The 23006-nt window shown below is 43.0% G+C and overlaps 1 protein-coding gene across 4 annotated transcripts in view; it reads left to right on the top strand.

Moving 5' to 3' along the window:
- Positions 1–17977, top strand: part of TRIM29 (tripartite motif containing 29) — a 60839-nt gene extending 42862 nt beyond the window's left edge. For 2 of the 4 annotated variants that reach the window (XM_085645950.1, XM_085645952.1), the window contains 4 exons: positions 5195–5257; positions 9167–9253; positions 11507–11583; positions 14870–17977. In XM_085645950.1, coding sequence (XP_085502076.1) covers positions 5195–5257; positions 9167–9253; positions 11507–11583; positions 14870–14932 — 290 coding nt within the window. In that variant the 3' untranslated portion in view covers positions 14933–17977. The remainder of the gene's footprint in view (positions 1–5194; positions 5258–9166; positions 9254–11506; positions 11584–14869) is intronic. The other 2 variants (XM_085645953.1, XM_085645951.1) reach the window with 1 other exon arrangement.
- The last annotated feature ends 5029 nt before the right edge of the window (positions 17978–23006 follow it).

Here is a 23006-nt window from a genome sequence, read left to right as displayed (position 1 = left end):
AAGGGCCAAAGGCCATATGATGCCCCTTCTGGTATATCTATATTTTTGGTGATATCACCCCTGTGGACCTTTGAATTGATTTAGAATTTATTGGATTTTTTTCTGTTTCTTGAAGAATATATTCTTGTAGGTAATCACATCATGTCCATATAATAACAGTATAAGAATTACAGTTAACCTTGATTGCACTGCAGTCATGAGCAGGCTCCACCCTGAGAACAAAGATTATTTTGATACACCGGCCACAGTTATTCTGCACACCTAAGGTCATGTTTTCAGTTTGTTACCATGTGCTTTACTGGGATGTCACTTCAGCAGTGGGAGCCTCTCCCCTTTGCTCACACACAACTAAGTTTAGAAATGGGTGTGGGTTGTGTGGTTGTAAACAAGCAGAAACATTGAATAGTCTAATATGTATTTAATGTGCCTATAGACAATTGCCTGAGCTATCTTTTTGTATTTCCTTACAGTCTCTATTTACTTCTCCTTTTACTCCCTAATAAACCTTGTCCTTAGTATTTCTTTCAGTACATAGCTGAATTAATGAGGCTCTCCTAAAGAACTCAACAGGTTGGCTGATGCACTCACTTGTTTCACTTTGGTTCCTGACTTATTCTGTCTTTGCGTATGGTAGGGTATAGCCTTCTGATCTGATGCATGGCGGATTACACAAACACAGCGCTTCTCACGGGGAAAGCGTCCCCCAATTTCAATGGCAAAAACTTTTGACGATACTTAGTTGATGCTTGAATTAAGTTTCTTTTTCATTTGTTTCCATGCGAAATGAAATTAAAGAATTTCAGATGTATCCATGAATCTGTAGATCAACCAACGGAACAATGTAACGATCCCAATGCATTTTGGGCTGGTTGCCCTTCTTCAGGGGTACTGAGCTCAGAGATGGTGTCGGTCCTCGCAAACACGCTGTAGCGCGTCCGAAGTGGCCGCCATGTTTCCAGTAACTTAATTCAAACATCAACTAAGGTTAGGCAAACGTTTTTGCCATTGAGATTGGTGAACTTTGGATACTTCCCGAATGGGAACAAGGCAGTGTGATTAGGGGACGCTTTCCCTGTGGGAAGCGCTGTGTTTGTGATCTACTAAAAATAAAATGACATACCTGTAGCAGTGTGATAAAGCATCTCATAAGTGATACCTGGCATGGACGTTTCATATCAGGCAACCTACCGTACAGATTGCACCGTAAGCAGGCCACATGTCTAATAGGGTATATTTAAAGAGAGTGTGTCTGTTTCCCAGAGATGACTCCCAGTGTACAAGTATGGCCTGCACGTATGATATTTCAGCTGTGTCATATGAGGTCAACTCTGTAGTATAAGGCAATGAGTGGGACATTAGGCCACGGGAGACAGCCCAAAGACAGAGCTCGAGAGTGAGACACCAAGGGACGGTCACGGGAATGGTATGTGTGTGAAGCCAAGTGAGCTTTCAGGTCCCAGGGTGCCCAATAAGACAATGGCTGGTACCTCTAGCAGCTGTTGTGGTGAATCACACCACAGATCAAGTACAGCCCCTTGCAGTTGCGAATAAACAAGCTTCAGAGAAAAATACAGAATTTGTAAGTATGTGGTCATAGAGGTACCTTGTTAGGCACACGTTGACAAAGGAGTTACAGTTCAGATCATGGATATGACACGATAGATATAACAGGTATGACACATCAGGCCCATACCCAACCTTCGATATGAAATATTCACCCACATGTACAGATCAGTGGGCTTTGACCTCGCTAGGGCCCAGACTGGCTCGGCTCAGCTTCGAGGCACAATTAAAGGGAAAGCCACATCAGGGAGCCTGCCCCATAGAGTCTTTCATTTTCCCCTTTTTTTTAATAAAATAACAAACGACGTCCTGCTCAGTGAAGAAGAGCTGCTGCACTGTATGAGCGCAGGTTAAATATGAACTCTGCGGGTTTCTTTCTACTTCCCGCAACTTGCATTTGTAATTAAATGCAAACAAGAAAGTGCGTTTAGGTTCAGAAGGGACGATGGTTCTGTCACTGTCGCAGACTCGCAGCCATACTTTGTCTCCTGGATTCAAGTCAGACCCATGGCCAGGCCTTGGCTCAGCTGCCCCAAGCCTCCGATGGCTTGCCCGCCTCTACCCAGACATGGAGAGCCCCATCCCCGGGGGCCCTATGAACGCAGACCGGGCCTGCGATCTATCCACAGTCGGGAAACTTTCTCCAGCGAGAGTCGCAGTTACGACGACTAACTTCATGAGCCAAAGGAACTTCATATTTTCCTTTGAGGAGGCTCATTTTCCCACAATTTACATATGCAGATTCAAAACGAAAATTGCAATTTGCAAATCTGTCTCGCGGGAACAGTGCCACGAGAAAACTCGAAAAACATAAGCGTTCGTTCTGGGAGGCGAGGGATGAGGTTCGATATCACGGGCAGAGTTCTGGCGCCGGCTGCCAGGCAGCTTCCCTCCTCATTTCAGAAAATGCTCTAAGCAGATGTCTTTTGAAATTAATTCGTCGGTACTTCCTGTAACGCGCACCTCGGGTGTTTTAAAGGGTTCTTGCACGGAGTACAAATGACTTCAGAGCAGACGGGTGTTGAGTAGCTTTTTGCGCGCACAGTGGCAGCAGGCAAACAGCCTTCAAATACCTGCCTGCGGTAACATTGCCGACCTTTCCAGAACCTTCTATCGACACTAGGGACATTGCCTTCCCTTCTTTCATTCCTACCCAAGGACCACTGGCCTCCCTGCACTCTTGTAGAATACGATGAAAGAAAAATATTATTAAAAATATGTTGAATTTGTGACTCTGCTTACAAACCTTAGCTCGTTCCTTATACGTGACTGTACACCGCTGCCTTGTGACTCTACAGAAAACGCCACACGGCGGCTCTAGGATGCAAAAAGAAGAATAAATGCCCCAAAACAAAAAAATATTATTTACCTGGGATTCTTAACATTTTTTGCCAAGTTTAATAGAGTACTCCCCCCCCCCAAATGATAACGAAAGCGTCTCACGGTCTCCTCGTACATGTACAGCGGCAAATAAAAAGTACTCATTTAAAAAATGGTGAGTCAAAAAAGAACGTTACTGCTGAAGCATTGGGTGTGATGTTGGAGTCCTTGCGTCTGGGCAAAGGTTTGGGTATTTCTATGGCCCAGACCAAGCCTGGAAGTAGCAAAGTTCCCGACATAGCAACAAGAATGTACACTACAACAGGGTTACAAATGCCGAAGAGGTCCTTGTATGAGGCGGGAAAACTAAATTACATTGAAGAGGGATGTCACAGAGATGGATGTGGAAAGGGGATTTTTTTCGGACAGAGAGGAAGATGGTGAAAACGTCAGTTTTGATGCAGGTGAATGAGGACAGCAAGGGCCCTGGAGACACCAAGAATGCGTTGCAAGGATATTTAATGTTCCAGGCAAAATGTTACCTTCTGGAGCAAACCACATAAGAAAGCAAGCATGGGCAACACCAAAAGGTCTGGCTTATGAATGCACTGTCAAGCCAGACCGAAGGATCTATGCACATTAATGACTGCCTTCTCCCATCTGTGCTGCTGCCAGAGGCCAGAGAAAAACACCACCTATTATCTAGTTATCTACCACTTAAATAGCATCCCAGGGGCATGTGTGTCCCCTAAAAGTTCAAGCTCAGTCAGATCGACAGGTAAAATGATCACACCTGTGTGGAGGACAAGCACTTTTTTTGTGGAAGCACACAACTTCTGCCCCATCCAAACATATACTCCTGAGGCTCCAAAGTGTGTGCGGAGTCAAATCTCCTCTCCTGGTGGTTCTCACATAATTGTCTGTGGACCGGTGCGCTGTCAAGCCAGACCATAAACATGCATTTGCAATCCAATAGGGTTCACATTTGTGAGAGTGTAACTATTTGCATTGTAAATGACAATGCCTTTTGTTTCTGTTTTCATAGTTACCACATAAATAAAAGGCATTGGCATTTACAAGGCCAATAGGTCAAACTTTTGTAAATGCGAGACCTATTTCACTTCAAAGAAGCGCCCGCCATTGTCCTGGGCTGCTTGGAAGGTGACAGCGGGCAGGGCTCGCTAAGTGTTGCAGGAAAGTATGTCATGCCTGCAGTAGAAGAAACTCATTAAAGAATCTAGTGCGAACAGACTAAATAAGACATACCGTGTAACAACAGATTTGAAAGGGCCAGTCCTCATGGGAGGTTACAAATGAAGACAAGGCAGTACTAAGGAGGGTCTAACAAGCCTATTAACGAATCAGAAGCCAGCATTTATTAAGGACAGTGACACAAGCCAGTGACAAATATGGGCGGACAGTGGGCTGAGCTTCAACTCTATACTCAAATACAGCATGTCTCGCAGAGAAGCACATGCGCTGTCCAGGCTTGACCTAAAAAGCAGTCAAGCCTAGGGTAGCAATTTGGTCCACCACTAGCTTGCAGCATAAGAATTGTCTTTTCTTCAACCTAAGGACAGTCGATCCAGGTCTGTCCTTATCTTCTTTCTCTATTTTTCAAAAACCTGTCATTGCTTTTAATATGTTGAGGTAGTCTTTTTGCTTTTAACAAACGGTATGTTGTGTTGGTCCATAAAATGTTTTGACTTTTCCCTGGGTAGAATTAAAAAAATATTTATATATTTTTGTCTGTCAAGAAGTGTGATGTGGTATGCTGACATGAATAATGCCAAGTCCTTCTTTTCATCAGATGTTGTTTTGTCTCACCACTCCCATCCCTAAGTGCCTCACTATCGAGCTCTGCCAGTGTTATGTTAGTTTAACTTTTAAAGCGCAACCGTTAACCTAGGGTGTCCTGGTACCTAATTTTCTGGTTCTGTAAAAGCTGTGCCCTCTCCCTGTACATCTCATCTCAGTGGCACTAGACCCGCCCCCTTACTACTATTCTCCTTCCTGTGCCCTTGTGTTTTGTATGTCAACCTGCCGTTTTGCTAATGCATGCAATGAAGTCTCAGGGTTAAAAATGGAGGACATTTTACATATGTTGGGGCAATGGGCCACCGTATGGTTGCTCCTACATGCTGGATATGCCAGCAGAGTTAGGGTTAAATGTTTTGAGTGACAGGAGCTGCAAAAATGCCCTCCAGCAATTATGCTTTTGGAGGTGTACCTTTATTGAGCTACATGGGGTAAATGCGCATGATTGATGAACAAGCTGTGCCTCAACTCTGCTTTTGCGCTCGCTTTTTAGGGCCTTACAACAGCCTCAGGCAGTGGGAGTCCTCACCCATCCAGACACTAGAGGATAATTCAGGTAACACAATGTCCGCGGTTTCTCAGAACAGTTTGTACCTACCCTTGGTCCATTCATGTTATGTGTCACTGCACCAAACAAGGCACAATAACCGGTCCTCTGCGCGTTGAAGCCGGCAGCCTAGCAGAACATCCACACATCTTGCTTGCTATGCCGTATGTGTCAGATCTGATTCTATTCCTGTGCTTGTTTTCGCTTATGTGCTTTTTGTCTTCTTGTTCCTTGTTCCTCTATCTCCCTGTGCTATTATCCCCCCCACGCACTTCCAAATGTGTTCCATAAAATGTAGTTAAAGAGAGAAGTGACATCACTTCGCCCCCTGGAGCTGATAGCAGATCGCTATTGGCCACTGAAGTCCCAAGCAGGCCTTGTCTAGATTGCATGCATGCAGAATAGGCCTGGGTGGTAAATTTCGTGTTCCGCGGAGAACGCAGAATTTTCTGCTTGTTCGCGCTTTCAAAAATGTGTGTTCACAAGATATTTCCCCCCGAGCACGCAAACAGCATTCGCGAACAGGAAAAAAGCATTGCGAACAAGCAATTCCGTGAGTTAGCAGAATGTTTGCGTGCTCGCAGAGATTTTTTACCGTTTCGCGGAGCTTTGCATAGCACGACTACGCAAATTCCGCCCACCCCTAGTGTAGAAACCCGGTGCCATTACGGTAGCTTCAGTCACTACCACAACTAGCCACAAGAGGGCAGATGTTTACAATAAATTACCTGTAAAAAGGCTGCCAAAGACGACGCTTGAAGAGTAAAATTAGATTTGCTGGGTCTCCGAAGATGGCTGACTCGCATGATATACATCTTATGGATGAAGCATGCCCATCTTCTGTGTACGAATAGGGGGCTGCGTCAGACAGGCTGGTGAATCCTAGTACCCCTCACAAATCTGCACTCAGTTTGTCTTTTATGAACTCAGTTAAATCACACCCAAACAATTTAAAACACGTGCAACAGCGTGAATCCCGAGGTTCTGACGTTGAGCGAGCTGCACTAGCAGAACACTTTGCTTCCAAACTCTTTGCAAAATTGAATTCAACATTTTGCAATTTTTATGAAATTTCCAGAATTTATACCTTTTCAGCAATGGGGCATGTACGTTTGTCTCCAGGTGGAAAAAAGTCTGCAAATGCTGTAGGTTATAAATAGTGTTTAATGTTCAACATTCGCAATTACTGGCCACAAAACAATTCCTGTCGTATCCATTTTACAATGTTTTTTTGCCAACTAATCTTGTGGGTTGATTTTGCGAAGCTCAGACTGTGCGGCAAAGTAAATCTGCGTGATTTTAAGATAATCTTACACAGATTAAGCTTTAGACTTTGAGTGTGAAATAAAGCATTTAGCTAAATTACGTAAATAGAATAAACAATTTGTACGTCTGTGTATTCTTTTATAGTAGTTGTATCCTTTCTCTCGTCAGCCATGTAGACTAAGGCGGTCTCCTGTTACAAATAATGAATAAAATAGCTGCTCTCTGTGTGCGGCCTTTTGAGTGCAGTCCAATATACCGTTGCCAGACAATGCAGGGAAGCTCACCATAGCAACATTTCTCAGGAAATTAATAAAATGCAACAGTCTTTCTTCAGAATCTGCAGCTAAAAGTTTGTTCTGTCGGTGGATTATATGTCCTTTTAACAGGGTTTCTTTGCTTATCATACCACCTTATTATAATCTCGGTCCTTGGAGATGGCCAAAGGCCCATCCTGACCTTTTAGTTCACCCTTAGTAGTGGAGAAGTCAGGTCTCCGCCCTCCATTCAACGGTGGGGCTCCCAGGCATTGCCCGGCCCTGATAAACCGCCGCTGGGGCTCCTAGGCACTGTCTCGCCCTGACGAGCCGCTGCTGGGGCTACCAGGCACTGTCCGGCAGGGTCGGATTGGTAAGGTGGGCACTCGGGCAATGGCCGAGGGGCTGGTACCCGAGTTCCAGCTGTTGGCTGCTTTTTTGGGCAGCCTGGTGGGGTAGATTTGGGCCGTGTCTGTGTTGTTCAGCCCAGCGGGTGCCTGATGGGCCTTTCTGGAGGCGGATGGGCGTCCATAACCTCCCTTTAATCAACGGGCAGAGGTGTCACTCCCCTTCTCTCGCTGGGCCGGCCCATTAATTTATGTATATTGAGCGGGGGCAGGGGGCCGGAGCTGAAGTGGCAGCACTTGTTTTGAGGTGTGTTTCACCAGTGTGAACTAACCAGAGCATTTTTTTTAACTTAGTAAAGTTTAAAAAAATGCCTCTGTCAGAGACCCCCTTTCACCCTTGTTTTATAAAACTTTGCTAAAGCAGTGTTTTGCGGAAAGGCAATATGCAAATGTGCGCCACTTTTTTTTAGCGTGCCTGGGCCGATTTTTAATCCCAAACCAACCCTGCTGTCCGGCCCATATGAGCTGCCGCTGGGGCTACCAGGCATTGACCCGCGTTGACGAGCCACCGCTGGGGCTCTGTGGCACTGTCCGGCCCATACAAACCAATGCTGGGTCTTCCCGGCACTGTCCTGCCCATAGTAGCCACAGCTGTAGCAACATGAACCCTTCAGGGTTCTTGTCTCAAGGCCTTAACTAGCCCAGCAGTGAGCTGCTTTTCCCGAAGAGCCAAATATTTTCGATACTGCATGTGACTAAGCTGCTTCCTGATTGACTAAGTAACTTGTATCACATGCCGGATGCCAGCATGCAGTACTTAGCTTTTACAAATATATTAAATGATAAAAAATGTTTTACAGCGCACTTGCACCCTCATGCTTTGTGACATTATAATAATAATACTAATCATAATAATAATGCAAATGTGTTTTAATATAGTGCTCCATACAGAAAGCCTACCGTTCAAAGCATCGTAAATAACAAGCATTTTCAATGCAATAGGTCTCGCATTTGCTAGAGTATAAGCTATTGGTATTGTAAATGACAATCCCTTTTATTTATATGTTTTTAAAAAAACACATATATAAAAGGCATTGTTATTTCTAATGCCAAAAGCTCAAACTCTCTCAATGCAAGACTACTTTAATGTTGGCCGCACCTCTTTCTTTAGACGCTGCTCGCCATATTCAGGGTACTGTGAGCAGCATCTAAAGAAAGGGGTGCGGCCAACATTAAAGGGAAAGCACAATATGGGACGCTTTCACACCAAAAAGAAAAAAATACACTAGAGTGAAAGTGGCCCGCGCTGTAAAATAAATAAATAAGCACTGCCCCTAAAGTGAAAGTGGACCACCCTGTAAATTAAATAACTAAATAAGCGTAGCCGCTAAAGTGAAAGTGGACCGCGCTGTAAAGTAAATAAATACATTACTAATAACAACATAAATGTGGCCGCGTGATGTGATGTGGATTGAATAGGGGAAGATCATTAAAGAAAATATTGCTCACCTACTACATAAAGCAGACCGAAAACAGCACAAGTAAAAAGTCCAGTCCTTATGGGAGGTTGCAAATGCAGACAAGGCGGTGCCAAGGAGGGACTATCAAGCCTATTCACGAATGAAAAGCAATGATTTAGAAAGGACAGCAACAGGAGACAATAGAAAAGATGGACGGGAAATAGGCAGAGCTTATATGCTATACCTCAATACAGCATGCCTCGCAGAGCAGCGCATGTGCTGCCCAGGCTCGACTTACATTTCTTATGCCAGTGTGATGGTACTCATGAAAGAAATTAAACTGCAGTGCGAGGCATGCCAACATCACGTAATTAATAATCAACAGTACCTCATCCGATTTATAGCATGTACAAAAAAAAGGGGGGGGATTCCTCGGTGGCACCTCCTTTCTGCTTCACCCTTCTTCCTCCTGTCTCTTCCCATTCGTCCATTTTGCTTCTCTTGTCGGCTTCCTTCCACCCTCTCTTGACGATCAGAAATGCCAGGTTTGTCCATGAACAATACGTAACCCTCTGTTTATTCATCCCTCAGCCTCCGGTTCAGTCTCGTATCCATACCAGAACATGGGCCAGGTGACCTCTGAAGTAACCAAGCAGACGGAGAGCAGCCTGTACAGCAGTAAGCCTGGTTGCCTAGCTTGTCCCATCCTTTCTGTGCATTTCTTTTACTCCACACATCTAGCATACTGCCAGGGCTTCAAGTGGGCTGGGTCCTGCTAGTGCTCAGCACCAGCAGTTCTAAAAAGCAGGTTTTGAGACGAGTCCCTATCGGGCTCTCTTTTTTTGCTCTCAGGGTGAAAAAAACATTAGCTCTGCAGCAGTACCACTCTTCACTGCCTTTGAGGTAACTTCAAAGAGACTCGTTATGGTTCTTTCAGTCTCATCATTTCAGAACTGAAGCATTTTCAATATGCTATACAATGAAGCCATAGTTGTTGCTTATTTATCTTATGCAACTAACAACCATTGACAAAGTCAATAGCCCTGACTTGTTGTAGGCGTAATGTTACTCATTGCATTATCTATCTGGATGTAATGACAGAAGCAACAAAATACCAGTCGGGCAGCACACTGTGCTAAGCACAGATTTTTAGCTTGCATGTTTTTAAGCCACGCCCTTAACTGTATTGGCCACGCCCCTTTGAAAGACCACCTAGTTTTTTCATTCCACTTTAAGCCCTGCATACAGCTTCAGGTGGATTAAGCCGGACTGCCCGGTCCTTCTGTCTAGTCCAGCCATTATCCCTACAACCCTTAAGGAACCTAACAGAAAGAACAGTGAATCACTAGCATGCCACGTGGTGCTCCAAAGTGGGTCTGGTGCATACTTTTTCTGAACCATGCAATTTTTAGATGGAGGAACGTAAACGGTTCAAACAATATGGTTAATTATCTGACACTGATAGCTTTATTGTTCCCTGATTTTCTTTAATTAAAACCCATCTTTGTTATTGATGGATTAATGTTGTTGTTTTTCAAAGCCATACCTTGGCTCTCCATCACTGATTCTGAGCCAGGGGTGCCTGACTGTAGAAGATAGCATGGTGTTTTGGGAGTAGATGTTAAATGGGAAAGGCCACTCCAGTCAGGCCTGTCAGATTTTTGAGGGGCACGGGTCACAACAACTTTTGTGACCCCTCATAATGTTCTACCTTCACTATATTAATAAGACAACAAGGCAACTTCAGCATCTGGTGCCATCTAGTGGCCCTGCCTTGTTTGGCGATCTCATCATTACTAATTATGCAGTACAGATATGTAAGTTAATTTTGCAGCAGAAGGCAGGGCCCTGAAAAAAACCCAGGCCCTGGGCCACACTGCCTGTCTGCCCTCCCCTTCTAACAGCCTTGCTTCCAGTGTAGTTCAATAAAGTGATAGTTATATCGGGGCAGTGTATTCGATTTGCCTCCCTCAGATGTAAGTACAGCTGATAAATATTTTATTCCATATAGCAATTGCTCCAGCATTTCTGTCAAGATCACCTTAGCTCATTCCAGATAGCACAATGGTCTGCAGGTGAATGACTAATTCTCCGCCATTAGCCAATGGTTTCAGATGTTGTGTGCAAGACAATAATTAAAGCAATGTCAACTACACCACTTTTGACCTTCTGTACTCTGCTCAGCTTTACGTAAAGACTGATATTTCTGGCTAAATATTAAGCGAGATAATTTTCCCACATTATCTTTTTGTTAACAGTATATCCTGCTTCGTATTCTGAAGCAAAATCTATCTTACTTTTAGTGGATTTTTTTCTATTTAAAGTAGGTTTTACTACACTTTCTCCATCAAAAATCTGTTTTAATGGGATATTTTTATCAATTTCTAGTTTAAAATAAACTATTTGCAGATGATATTTATTACTCCTTTTGAGTAGCTTTTTCTCAGTTTTCTTTCTAAAAGTTCGACAGCTGGCAGAATTTTCCACCTGTTATGTCTTTTTTACAATAACAAATTTGTCGAAGATTTAAAAAACTAAAAACAATATACAGTAGGACTACTTGATATTTCAGTATTTAGAGAAAAAATATCACGTGGACAAAACATTGTGTCTAGAATATCGAGGACAAAAATATCATGAATGCAAGTTTTTATTGGTAAGCAAAGTTTTGCTATATATAGCTCCACATATATGTACCTGGACGGTATATCTATCTTCAAAGTAGAGTTGAGAATACTAAATCTATGCTTACCTATTTGCAATTACCATCTCAATATATTGGCCCTCGATATTTTTGACATGATTTTCTGTCCATACAATATATTTGTTAACGATGTTCTGTCAGTGATCCTAAAATTTCACAATTTCCCAGTCCCTCGTGCTAACACCCCCCACTTGACATTTCAATAATGTTTTCTATTTCTCTTCTAGCTTACCCCATGATTACAAGACACCAGACCGCCAAGCCACAAACCCAGACATGGAAGTCTTCCAAGCAGAGTCTGCTGGTAAGCTGAGGCTTGAAAATTTGAATAAGCATGCGAAGCGGAGTATAAAAATTACAAGATTGACAATGAGCCACATGACCTATTGCGATTGTGATAATTTATTCTGAAGGGCCTGAGTTTGAATTTGGTGATAATGGCAAATACTTTGGATTTTGAAGGAGCTGTCAAATCTGATTGTCTTGTGAAATGTCCTAATCCATCTTGCCCCTGGTCAGTGGCCCCTTGCAAATGAGGACACCTTTTGCCCTTGCACCTGCGCCATATTACAGACTCCGTCAGAAGAAGCACTGACTGTGTAACACATGGAGGTGGCAATCTGTCAGAGTGTGTGGTTGGGAGGGGTCTGTGAGGACCAAAGGACCCTCATTCTGCCCTCCCGCCAGACATCTGTCTGTAGAACGGTATAGTCACTCACTGCCGCCGTCTGAGGGGGATCTTCGCCCCCTATGAAATGCAGGCCCGATTGCTGCTTGCACATTGAAAAGTGGACCGGTGGCTTCAAAGAGCAGGTCTTTGTTTCACTAATGCACTGTTTCCAGTGCTGGTGTCAACACACGCTTGCACTTGGAACTGAACATTTGCAGTAAAATGGAGCCCTGTCTCACTCTGCACCCGACACGCACACTTAACGATGCGCTGTGAAGCATAGTGTGACAGTGCGCATCATCTCTATGCAGCGGCAGGTGTCCACCATGCCTAATTTAAATTATTTTGATCTCTACCCTAACAGATCAAAGTCTGATGATCTTCGTTTATCGTACGATTGTCTGTATATACTGCTAAGTGGTACATTAGAAATCAAATAGTTACATTTGGTGGAGGAAATTCCACCTGTGGGTCCTTCTCAGCCTTTTGAATTTTGCATTACGCTCACTCAAAATGACACTCGGTACCCGGATACTGTTAAATAAATGTGATTTTAGAAGTATTTTGAGACAAGTAATAATATTTTTTGGGGTGTTTTTGTGAAATCCAACAAGTGTCTAAACCTAATAAGTTATTCAAAAGAAATTATGTATTTTAACTCGAAAGAACCAATTCATATCCAACATCAGTAATAGTAGAGTGCTTGCCTGTTCGCTGTGGGTGCTACTTAGCTGAGCATAAAAGCACAGCAGGCGTCTGGAAGAGCCCAGACTCTGCTGTGTCTGTGTTACTGCATGTATTTTGTTTAATTTAGGAGTAATTGCTTTTAAAGTGTAAAAACAGAATGGTATGGAGTCCTAGTAGGTGTTAAGAACCAACCTGAAACACAAATGTAATTTATTTCCAAACATTCACGGTAGGTGTGACGTACTGACTCAAGTACTTTAGTGTAGAACTCTTCACTACAGTTAATATTCTGTGTTAATTTTGATGGTCAGTGGTGTGAGTTTGGTATGGATATACACATTTTACTTGGGGCGGTTCAGGCTGTAGGATACATTATTTTGAGGAATTGTAATAAAGATTGAATACTACAAGATGACGGCATGTGCCGTTTGTGACAAACAAGGGTAGTGCTGATGAGAGTTCCATTAGTTTGGTGGTTTTGGAACACAATATTTGATATCTGGTACAAGTTTTGCACAATAAAGCACCTTAAATGGTTATTAAATCTAGTGCTGAGGTGTGTTTTAGTTCTCCATAATCTGGCATTGGCAGATGCAGGTATTCTAATGTGGGATGCATAGGAATAGGTCTTTAGACATAGGGTTTTAAGAGGCTTTTTAGTTCACTGTGAACATCTACAAGAAATGTTGAATCCATTTAGAAAATGAAAACGCAGTTGATAGGTTTGGAGTCTCAGTAGATGAAATAATACACTGTTGATAAACCAGAGATCTACATAGTTATCATGTACCTTCATTGTGAGAGTCACGCGGTAAGAGATACAACCTCTAACACAATTTATAATTTCCAGTTATCTGAGTCAAGGTTGTTTATATCCCAGTATCTGAGTCTACTTAGAAAAAAATGTGCACCAATGTCTGCCTGCTGTTAATATGCACCAACGGCCACCAAGTTGCTATTGGTACTCCCTTGACTAACTAACTTAATATTTTGAAAGCATAAAATAAAGGTCTTGGAAATACAGCTGCTACCCCCGCCCCAAACAGATACAGGTGCTCCATGTACTGGAAAATTAATCTCAGGGTATTGCAAATTTGGTGAATTGGCTCTTTTTCAGGACTAAGAGCAGGAAAAAACCTGACTAATGAATGTGATGCAATGAATTGTGCATCCTAGAAACTGGCCACTGAAATGATCAAGACCAGATCCATTAGTCAAGCTGCTACCTGCTGTTTGTCCTGATGAAGACCCCATTCATTCAGTCCTTGGGGTCGAAACATCAACATTTCCTAGTCTTAGCCACTCATTAATTGTGAGATGTCATTGAATCCTGAACAATTACATGTCAGGATTATGATGTTTATGTTTACTAGTGGTTAGGGCTACAGACGTGTTTATTGTTTTGCGCTGTATTATTTGGTCAGAATTGACACTTGTACTGTGTTGTCATCTGGAGCACCTCTATCTTTGAACGGAATATTTAGCTGTGTATCTATACTAAAATTCACATAGAAAGATTGTATTTTTGCGTTGAATTCTTTGCTATCATATAATAAGACCTGCACGCTTTGAGGCTCCCTGTTGACTGCTGAATGATCACTGAATGGTTCTAAGTGGAACATTGTATTCATATATTACCTGGGTGGTTTGATAAAATGTATGTTAGATTTTAACAAAATATCTACTAATATAGCTCTGCTCTTTAACAGAGCAGAGGAATTATTACGTTACTAGCACTTTGGTCATATTAAAAATGAGTAGCAGAAACCCACTGTCCCTCTGGATGCCTCTACACTATCTTTGCCACCTCGAAAGTGGCAAATATTCAAGCACGTTACCTTCTCCCAGAATCCACATTTATACCTGTGGACTGTCATGACATGTCCAGATCTCCTCCTTTAAAGCCGTAGGCCAGGGGTCTGTGCACATCAGGCCTGCTTCATCAAGAAATGTTGAAATGCGTGATTTCATCCCAGCACTGTAAATGCGTCTTATTCCATATCAAAAGCTGCAGATCCAAGGAGATCTACAACTTTTCACTTTAGTTTATTCCCCCTTTGTATCCTAGTTTGTCACAGTATGGCCCTGCGGGTCATAGGACCAAGTTGCCATGGGCTGAATTTAGCGTTTAATAAATAAAATAAATGCACTGCTTGCCACCTGTAATTTCACAGATGTCTAAATTAAAAGGCCACTTATCCCTTCATAAAAACGATGCCCTTCTCTTTTGCAGTCGCACCAACGTCCATTTTATGTCAACAAAGGCAAAGCTGCAAACTCCACCGACCCCCAATGAGAAGCTACGCCTGAGGGGATGGGAAGAGCACCGATCCCCCTCCAGGTGAACCTGTAAATACTTTCTACACTGGACGGAGTGGGAACAACTTCACTGATCTGCGCCTGGAGAGAAGAAAGCGAAGGCCGAAATGAAATTTTACAATGACAATATTTTACTGAGGACTGTATCTGTTACCCAGGAAGGGTTGAGGGGAGGGGTGGGGGAGGGGGGAGGGGAGATAGACAGAAATGGTGTTGGGAGGTGGATGGTCGGAAACACAGTCCATCCCAGGTGCTGCCTTTGGAGTTCCTTTATTTCCCTTTTCCTGTCCTGTTTTAGGGGCGAGTTACAGCGCTCCTTCCGCAGCATTAGCGGTATCTGGGCAGGCGCTTGCATATTGTTGCAATTAGAAAAGGGAAAAAAAAGAATAAAACAGTTTCGCGAATATAACTTTTACCAAATTCCGTTATTTTGTTGCATTGAAGGTATTTGTAAATTCTGTTAGACTGCTTCTGTAGCTGGAAGAACCGACCAAATTTTCTGTGTGACCAGAGACTGCTTCCCAGGAAGTACCCACCTCTTCTGGAAGAGGGTGCTTCAAACTGGAGCCTACCTGGTTCCGTCGGTGCTGGGATCAAGTTAGCCACCGTTCATCCCCAGGACATTTTGAAGGCACTGAAAACCTGACCTCTTGACACATCCACACCTGGATTTCATCCCTGAGGCCAGTCTGGTCAGAGCAAGAGTCCCAGAGGGCAGAGCTGGTCTGTTGCTTAGCTGATACCCTCTGGCTGGCATGGATCCTCTCAGCTCTGCTCTCTGTGGCTTCATTGGCCATGGATGTACTGGGGTCTAGCCAATTTAGGCAACGCCGCCAGAGAGAGCGGTGCTGAAAGGGTCCATGCCGGTCAGAGGTGGTAAATGTACTCTTGCTTGGTTAATGCCTGCACTGCACTACCAAAGAGAGAGCAGAACTGTAATATGCATGGCTGGCACCAGGGCTGCAGGGGAATAGGGTGGGTGGTTGTATGTCAGAAAACTGAAATAAAAAAACTTGTTCTGCAAAAGATAATGATGTTGTCAAGGTACATAGATGTGGAGTTAAGAAAAGTAAATCTGTGCTTCCCTATGCATACATATCTTGGTGATATAGCGGTAGTCACGATTTAGTAGCTTGTATTTGTAGGTCGATATTTAAAAAGAAATAGTCCATTGGTACGTTGCGTGAGCACACCTGTTCTGTTGCCAAACTCATACCCACGATACCACCTGAGAGAGAGTTGCTGTGGTTTGATGCATAGCTGGTATTGGCATTGTAGCCAGAGGGGAAACAGAGCTTTACTGTTGAAAACCTGCTTGGCACGTTGCCCAATGGGCTGGTCTGACAGGTCAGTGTGTGGGCTGGTGTTTTCGGCATTTTGTGTGCATGTTATATGATCTGCTGGGCTGGTTTTCACTGTTGATTTTCCTGTTATTGAAAAAACAGAAAATCTGCAGCAAGCTCAAATCCATGCAGTCTTCCATACCTAGCAAACACTTATACAATATGTCTGCACAAGTTCAAAACTGCCCCAATTTTCAAACATTGACCACCTTTTAGTCTGTAATTCACCAATGTGGAGCACTTTTATTTTGGTGCTAGGGACTATTTTCTGTCCCAGCCCAACCCTGGCTGACGCTTGAGGTTATGTTACTCCTGCAGCCAAAGAGAGATGCTATGATATATAACCTGTGTCAGCCCTGCAGTTAAAGCGAACAGAACTATTCTTATGCTTTGCTAAGTCATACAACCAATGAGAAATGATCCAGTGGTTTGCTGGACGGCAGGTTGTAACCAATAAGGGGCGATCTGATGCTTTGCGGTCAATTGGAGCTAGTATTTCCTATGCTTTGTTGGTGTCAAAACTACAGCAATGGCACGAATAGCTGGTCTGATGCTTTGTGTTGCAGTCTAATGTTTTCTGATGCTTTGCTGGTGTTACTTTTGCCATTAAAGAGAGAAACTATGTGCAGGGGCTTTGCTGCTCTCTGTTGGAAGTCCAGTGAGGGTTGATCTGATGTGGATTGATGCTTTGCTTGTGTCAGGGTAGCAGCTAGTGAGTTTAGACCTGTTTTTATGTTTTGATGCTGTCATCACACAGCCAGAGTTGATTTGAGCTGATGCTGTGCTGGTGGCAGTGCAGTATTCAGTGAGGGTTTATTGATCTGATTTGAAGTTTTGCTGCTGTCTCTGTTGCAAGGAAGAGTTTGCTTTCATGCGCTGCTTGTGTTGGGGTGGAGCCTGGTCTAATCTGCACTAATGCTTTGCTCCTGCTAGGATGCCAGCCAATCAGAGTTGGAGGCTCTTGTTTCTTTTTTGGTGCCAGTACTGCAGAAGGGGCCCAGTGCTAGACTCACACCAACACACCTGGGCTTCATGGCTTCCTTTAAAGCTGCTACACCATCACAAATGTGACAAAAGCAACCATGCTGCCCAGTTGATGATTGCTAAGAAATCACACAAGAAGGTATACCATGACACACATACCCTGCAGCACTGTTCTGTTCCACATGCAGACCAGCATTATAGGCCTACCTAACTCTTTTCCCATGGTACAAATAAACACTGTCTCTTCAACCATACCTGATAAAAGATGGATCTTGTTAGAGAGCAGTGATTGTATCTCTTCTCCGATGGGCAGGGGACGTTGGGCAATTGGGATTTTGATATGTTCTCAAAGATTGCAATATTTACTTCACACCCCCGGGTTTTCTGCTGCTGTTTCCAGCCTGTCACTCATGGTGCTTGGAACTTCTCCTGGGAATACATTATAATTCCTTTTGCTTGCGGGTGCTATCGTTATTCAGTTCTCCAGACTACGCAGAGAATTCACTAGGGAGAATCTGTTGGTTGTGTCGATCTGAATCTACCTTTCTTCCTCCTCATCGTGGCAAGGACATCAAAAACATTTTTGGGTTGGGTGGACAAGGCAAACTTAATGAGAAAAATTGAGATATTAATGTACATTATCTGTGAGACTTTAACCTAGAAACAACTCCTAAAATAAAGCAAACTTCAACCCATCTCTTGTTAGCAGTCATGCATTACACCGTGACTCAGTTTAGATTTTTTTCACGTGTGGTAAAGTCTTGTGTGATATTTCTTTGATTTTTTTTTTTAAATGGATGTGTCAATAATATCTACTTGAAAACTTCCAGAAAAACGAAATTGTGCTCTTTTGGTAGTATCCCATGCTCTGGTTCCCATTCTGTTTTTTTTCAATTTGGTGTTTCCTGTGCACAGACGTGCGCCTGAGTTGGGACTTAATGGTTCAAGTTTAGTGAGCACACTGAAAAGATGCAGACACCACTATGTGCCGATGTAATGCTTTCTGGGATCAGAGCAGTGGGGAAGCTCGAAGGGTACTGTGGTATTCCGAATTGCCAGTTTTTTAAAGAAGTCAATGAGAGATGAATTAAGCGCTTCAGTTCCTCCAGGCCCACCACCTCGAATATCACCAACTCCCATCTATGCTCTGAAGGCCTTTATTGACAGCTGGCCCACTCACCAAGGCAAAAATAAAACATCATTATCCCCATATTCACCATAAATGCACTCCCCTCACATAAGCAAGCAATCACCCTGCAAGATTTTGTGGTGAGGGACAAGGATTTGGGGTAAAGGTCACATGCTTGCAGTCTCGATGTTCTAGCGCCCATCAGTATGAGTCTATCCTGCCCACTGAGGAATTTGACATTGTAACTAAAGCCAACCACAGATTATAGGAAATTTACTGAGCCAAGGGCAGGAGCCAAAAGTTGAACTGTTTTTGATACCTTGAAAGGTGAAAATAATTTCTTTAAAAAAAAAGTTCTACAATGTACAGTGGTTTGTCACTGGAATTATTCAGGGGAAGATCAACTATGTGGCAAGGTGTGCTAAATTATGTGGCAAGAAAAAACAAATCATGCAGTGTAATTCAGCAAATTTTTAGGTTTTGCCTGTGCAGCGCTGTGCTTGGGAAATCTCTTGAATTAAAAAAAAAAAAATTCAAAGGGGTAGAGCGCGCCCTTTACTTACCTTTGGCTGGCTCCCACATGGCTCCCATGTCACTTTACTTACCATTGCGTGGCTCCTACGTCACTCTCGTTGCCTTGCTTATTATTGGTCAGCACCTCCTCCTCCACTCCATCTTCGTCCTGGGCTTCAAGTCAAGTCTTCGTTCTGCTGTGGAGCTTGGACCGAGTACTGTTTCCGGGGACCAATGTGCTTCAAATGCAGGCTCCTACAGTGCAGGCACTCTGTTTTCACTTTTTTGACATGTGCTCTTTGAGTGCATGTTCCTGCAGTAACTCCTTCCCCACCTGCTTACAGTAAAAAAAAAGCGCTATGACAGCGGCAGGCCTGCTTCACATTCAATAATGCAATGCGCTCGGGACAGCACCAAATGAAATACCTCCTTGCGGCGCTTAAATTCATGTTTCATACAAAGCACTGCTGGCGAAGTCATAATGAATTCAAAAGGAACTTCTTAGGCAACCTCTCCTGATGTTTCCATCTGTTCAAATCACGGGAGAAACCTGCACGCCATGCATTTGTAACGGGACATTTTATTTTTTGGTGGGTGCTGGAGTGACAGTAAAAGGACTGCCATTTCAGCTGGCTCTGCAACAGCACCATCAGCGGTGATAGATCTTTCAGTGCTCGGCATTACATTGGCGTGTCCTAGCTGCGATGCATCCTAATGTTAGCAGCGCAAACTAGCACTGTCTTCCCTTAGTGGGTATGAAAAACATCCAATATATGGCTACTATTAAAAAAAAATTTAGGTAGTAGCGTCCCTAAAAATAGGGAAGAACGGCACACCAAACTGCATATGAGTAGTAGCTAATGTAAATCAATTTGAGGCGTTAACAATATGAAAAAGTGAATTATAATAGTGGGGTGCTCAAGGCTTCAGTTAATATCCACTACCTGGGGACATCATCCATATGTGCAAGACATACAAATATTAATTTTTACAAAATTAGAAGACTAAAATAGCACTCCCACAATATGTGAGGGTTAAGTACCCAGCTGATACAGGTTATCAGTTCACGTTCAGGTCATATATGCCTGTCCTATTGCCAAAAACATGAAAGAGAAAAAGGATTTCCTCAATTCCTTCAGGTAGTTAAGATGTCACGTGAAAAATCCAGGACCCTTTGGATATTAGATGTTGTTCATCTTTCCTTTATTGATGCAAAGTTGTAAACTCCAAATACACGGACCAGCCGACACGTGTTTCGTCTTTACAAAAGACTTTTTCAAGGCAATGAATTCAATACGGTAGTTGATGGTATATCCAGCTCTGTGATTCATAAATTAAGAATCCCAAGTAAAGACATTGTACATGTGGTCACAACATCCAATAGAAGTATTAGCTGTCGTATTTCCAAGTGGGGAATACGTATAAAATAGTTATTTTCTTCAATGCGTTGATTGGTGATAGTGGCGTGCTAACTCCGTGATAAGATTGCACTCACTGCTTGTCACCACCTGAATGAAAGTCCGAGCACCTCTCCCACCGTTCAACTAGGCTTTATTTTGTAAAGACGAAACACGTGTCGGCTGGACCTCTGATGACAGCTGTGTCCATTGGCCATAATGCAGTACCTTCTGGTCCACTAAATCTTTGGTGTCTCTTGTTAAGACTGCAAACAGTGTGTCACTGAGAGAGTGTGTTATTCAAAACAGTGGGCCCTGACCCTCTAATGTGGGTCGGTGGATTTGATCATGTGCGAAACTAGGTCTCATAAGTATACTGAGAGCTGTATTTAAAGAGATTTCACACTGCCAACTGGACCCTTCCACGGGTATCCTAATTTGCATTTATTTCAACAGCCCCATTCACACAGCACATACACTCTTCTTCAAAGCACATCACCACCCCTTTATCATTCAACTTCCACTTACCAGCAGTAGCTTAAATCCAAATCCTTCACATAAATTCACTACATCAGAAGTCTGGGCGATGAACTGCACTCCACTCGCGGAGTTTTCCGCGATACGCAGGACTTGCGGAGTTCCAAAAATGTTTTTCCTTGCTCACGTTTGTCAGCGTCAAGTTGATGAGCGCAAGCGAGGAAAATCCACCTCCCGGCGAGATTTTTCCTCGTTTGCGATTGTCAACATCAAGTTGGTGAGCACAAGCGTGAAAAATCAACCTTCCAGCAAAATTTCTCAACACGGGTGGTCAGATTTCTCATTGGAAGTGGTCTTGTATGCTTGCGACCGCACGCGTTGAAAAACTGTCCGTTTGCGTTTTGAAAGCTGCTGCTCGAGTTAAAATGTACTTGAGTGGCAGAAAGGAAGCAAGTCCCCCTTGTGCTGTGCATTGTGCCGTTCGTGATTATTGCACAGTGCAGACAAGCATCTGGCACTGAAAATCACCGCCAACTGCATTTATTTAATGCACTCTGCCGCTTACGGAGCTCTGCGAAGCGTGGCAGAGGTTTTTTTGCACTTCGCGGAGTTCCGCATAGCGGAACGCCGCCCAGGCTTTATCTCATTTCACTACTCCACAAAAGGAAAACCTAACACATCAGCACATCAAAATCTCTCAGGCACACAATATCAATCTACATTCCTTCGCAAAATAGATACAAACACCCACTTCCACCCTCATAATTACACAAATTATACAGATCCTAAACTATCTTCACTCCCAAATTTTCTATTTTCACCAACACCTCCCACAAATACCCCAACACAATAACTCATTGATCCGCCTGTCATCCGTTGTACAATTTAGAGCCTTAAAGCATGATTCGCATGCTCTACCACCACCCCAAACCCATATATCTTCCACCTTAAACAGACGCAAACAAAATAAACAACATGCCACTCTTCACAATTTCGCATCTCCTTGTCTATTGCACAACAAATCTACTCTACAAAAACAATACGGCTCGCCAACTCGCTGTCATCTACCACCTACACACACAGACCAGACAAAATGCCTTCTAAGCCTGCTGGACGAGATTTACAATATAGACAAACAACACTATTGCTATCCTCATACAGTTAATACCAACACTAATCACACACCTGCTACAAGTTCAAAGAATACTTCTCACTCTTCTACAAAACAAGGTCACACCAAAATGCAATCTCTAGACTGCCTACTAATAAATGCTCAATCATACTCTAAAAACTAGGAACTCATCTACAACCTTCTCACTGACACACAACATAACTTACTCTTCATAACTGAATCATGACTGGGAGATGGCTTGGCTCCAGTGTTGCATGAACCATTCATCCAGGCTATCAAACTGTCACTCAAAATTGCTTAGGCAAAAAAGGTGTTATATTATCTGTTATATTCAAGGAAACAATAAATATCACCAAAGCTGACAACCTTTCCATACAAAGTTGTGAGGCCCTCATCCTAGATTCAACCCTACACCAACTTCCTCCTTCTTTACAGACCACCCCTTAGAAATGAAACATTCCCAGACTCATTTCTAGACACAGTTTCATATCATATGGCACTACACTCCAACCCACGCATCCTTGGTGGCCTAAACAGATGGTTTGACAAACCCACTATGTCCCATCCAAGAACTATAATCACTAGCCTAGATGCACTAAGATTACATCAGATTATCCACAACCCCACACACACATTGCTGGACACATCCTAGATGCAATTTATTCAAATTCAGAACTAGGTATTTGTTCAAAGGATTACTCCAGTCACATGGTCAGACCATCATCTGGTAGCTTTCCAATGCAAAAACCCCACAAATCAACTGACCTTAGGTGACCTTACATGCAACCACATTTTGACCATGGAACAAACTCAATAAATTCCATTCAAAAACTTTGAGTGGATCTAGGAAGCTTTTTATATTCTAATACCACTAAGAACAGCAAAACCAGAGCAAAGAAAACAAGCACCTTTGATGAAGGCAGAACTAAAATAGACAAAACAACAAATTGAAATGCTGCATCCCACATGGCTCAAACTGAATAACAATCAAGACAAACTTCACCTACACAAACTTAACAGAATTTACAAACCAAAAAAATAAAAATAAAAAGGTACTGTTCAGACAGAATTCAAAA

The sequence above is a fragment of the Triturus cristatus genome, chromosome 3_1 (assembly GCF_964204655.1).
Source record: "Triturus cristatus chromosome 3_1, aTriCri1.1, whole genome shotgun sequence".
Lineage (NCBI taxonomy): Eukaryota > Metazoa > Chordata > Amphibia > Caudata > Salamandridae > Triturus > Triturus cristatus.
This window is presented reverse-complemented; position numbering and strand designations above follow the sequence as displayed.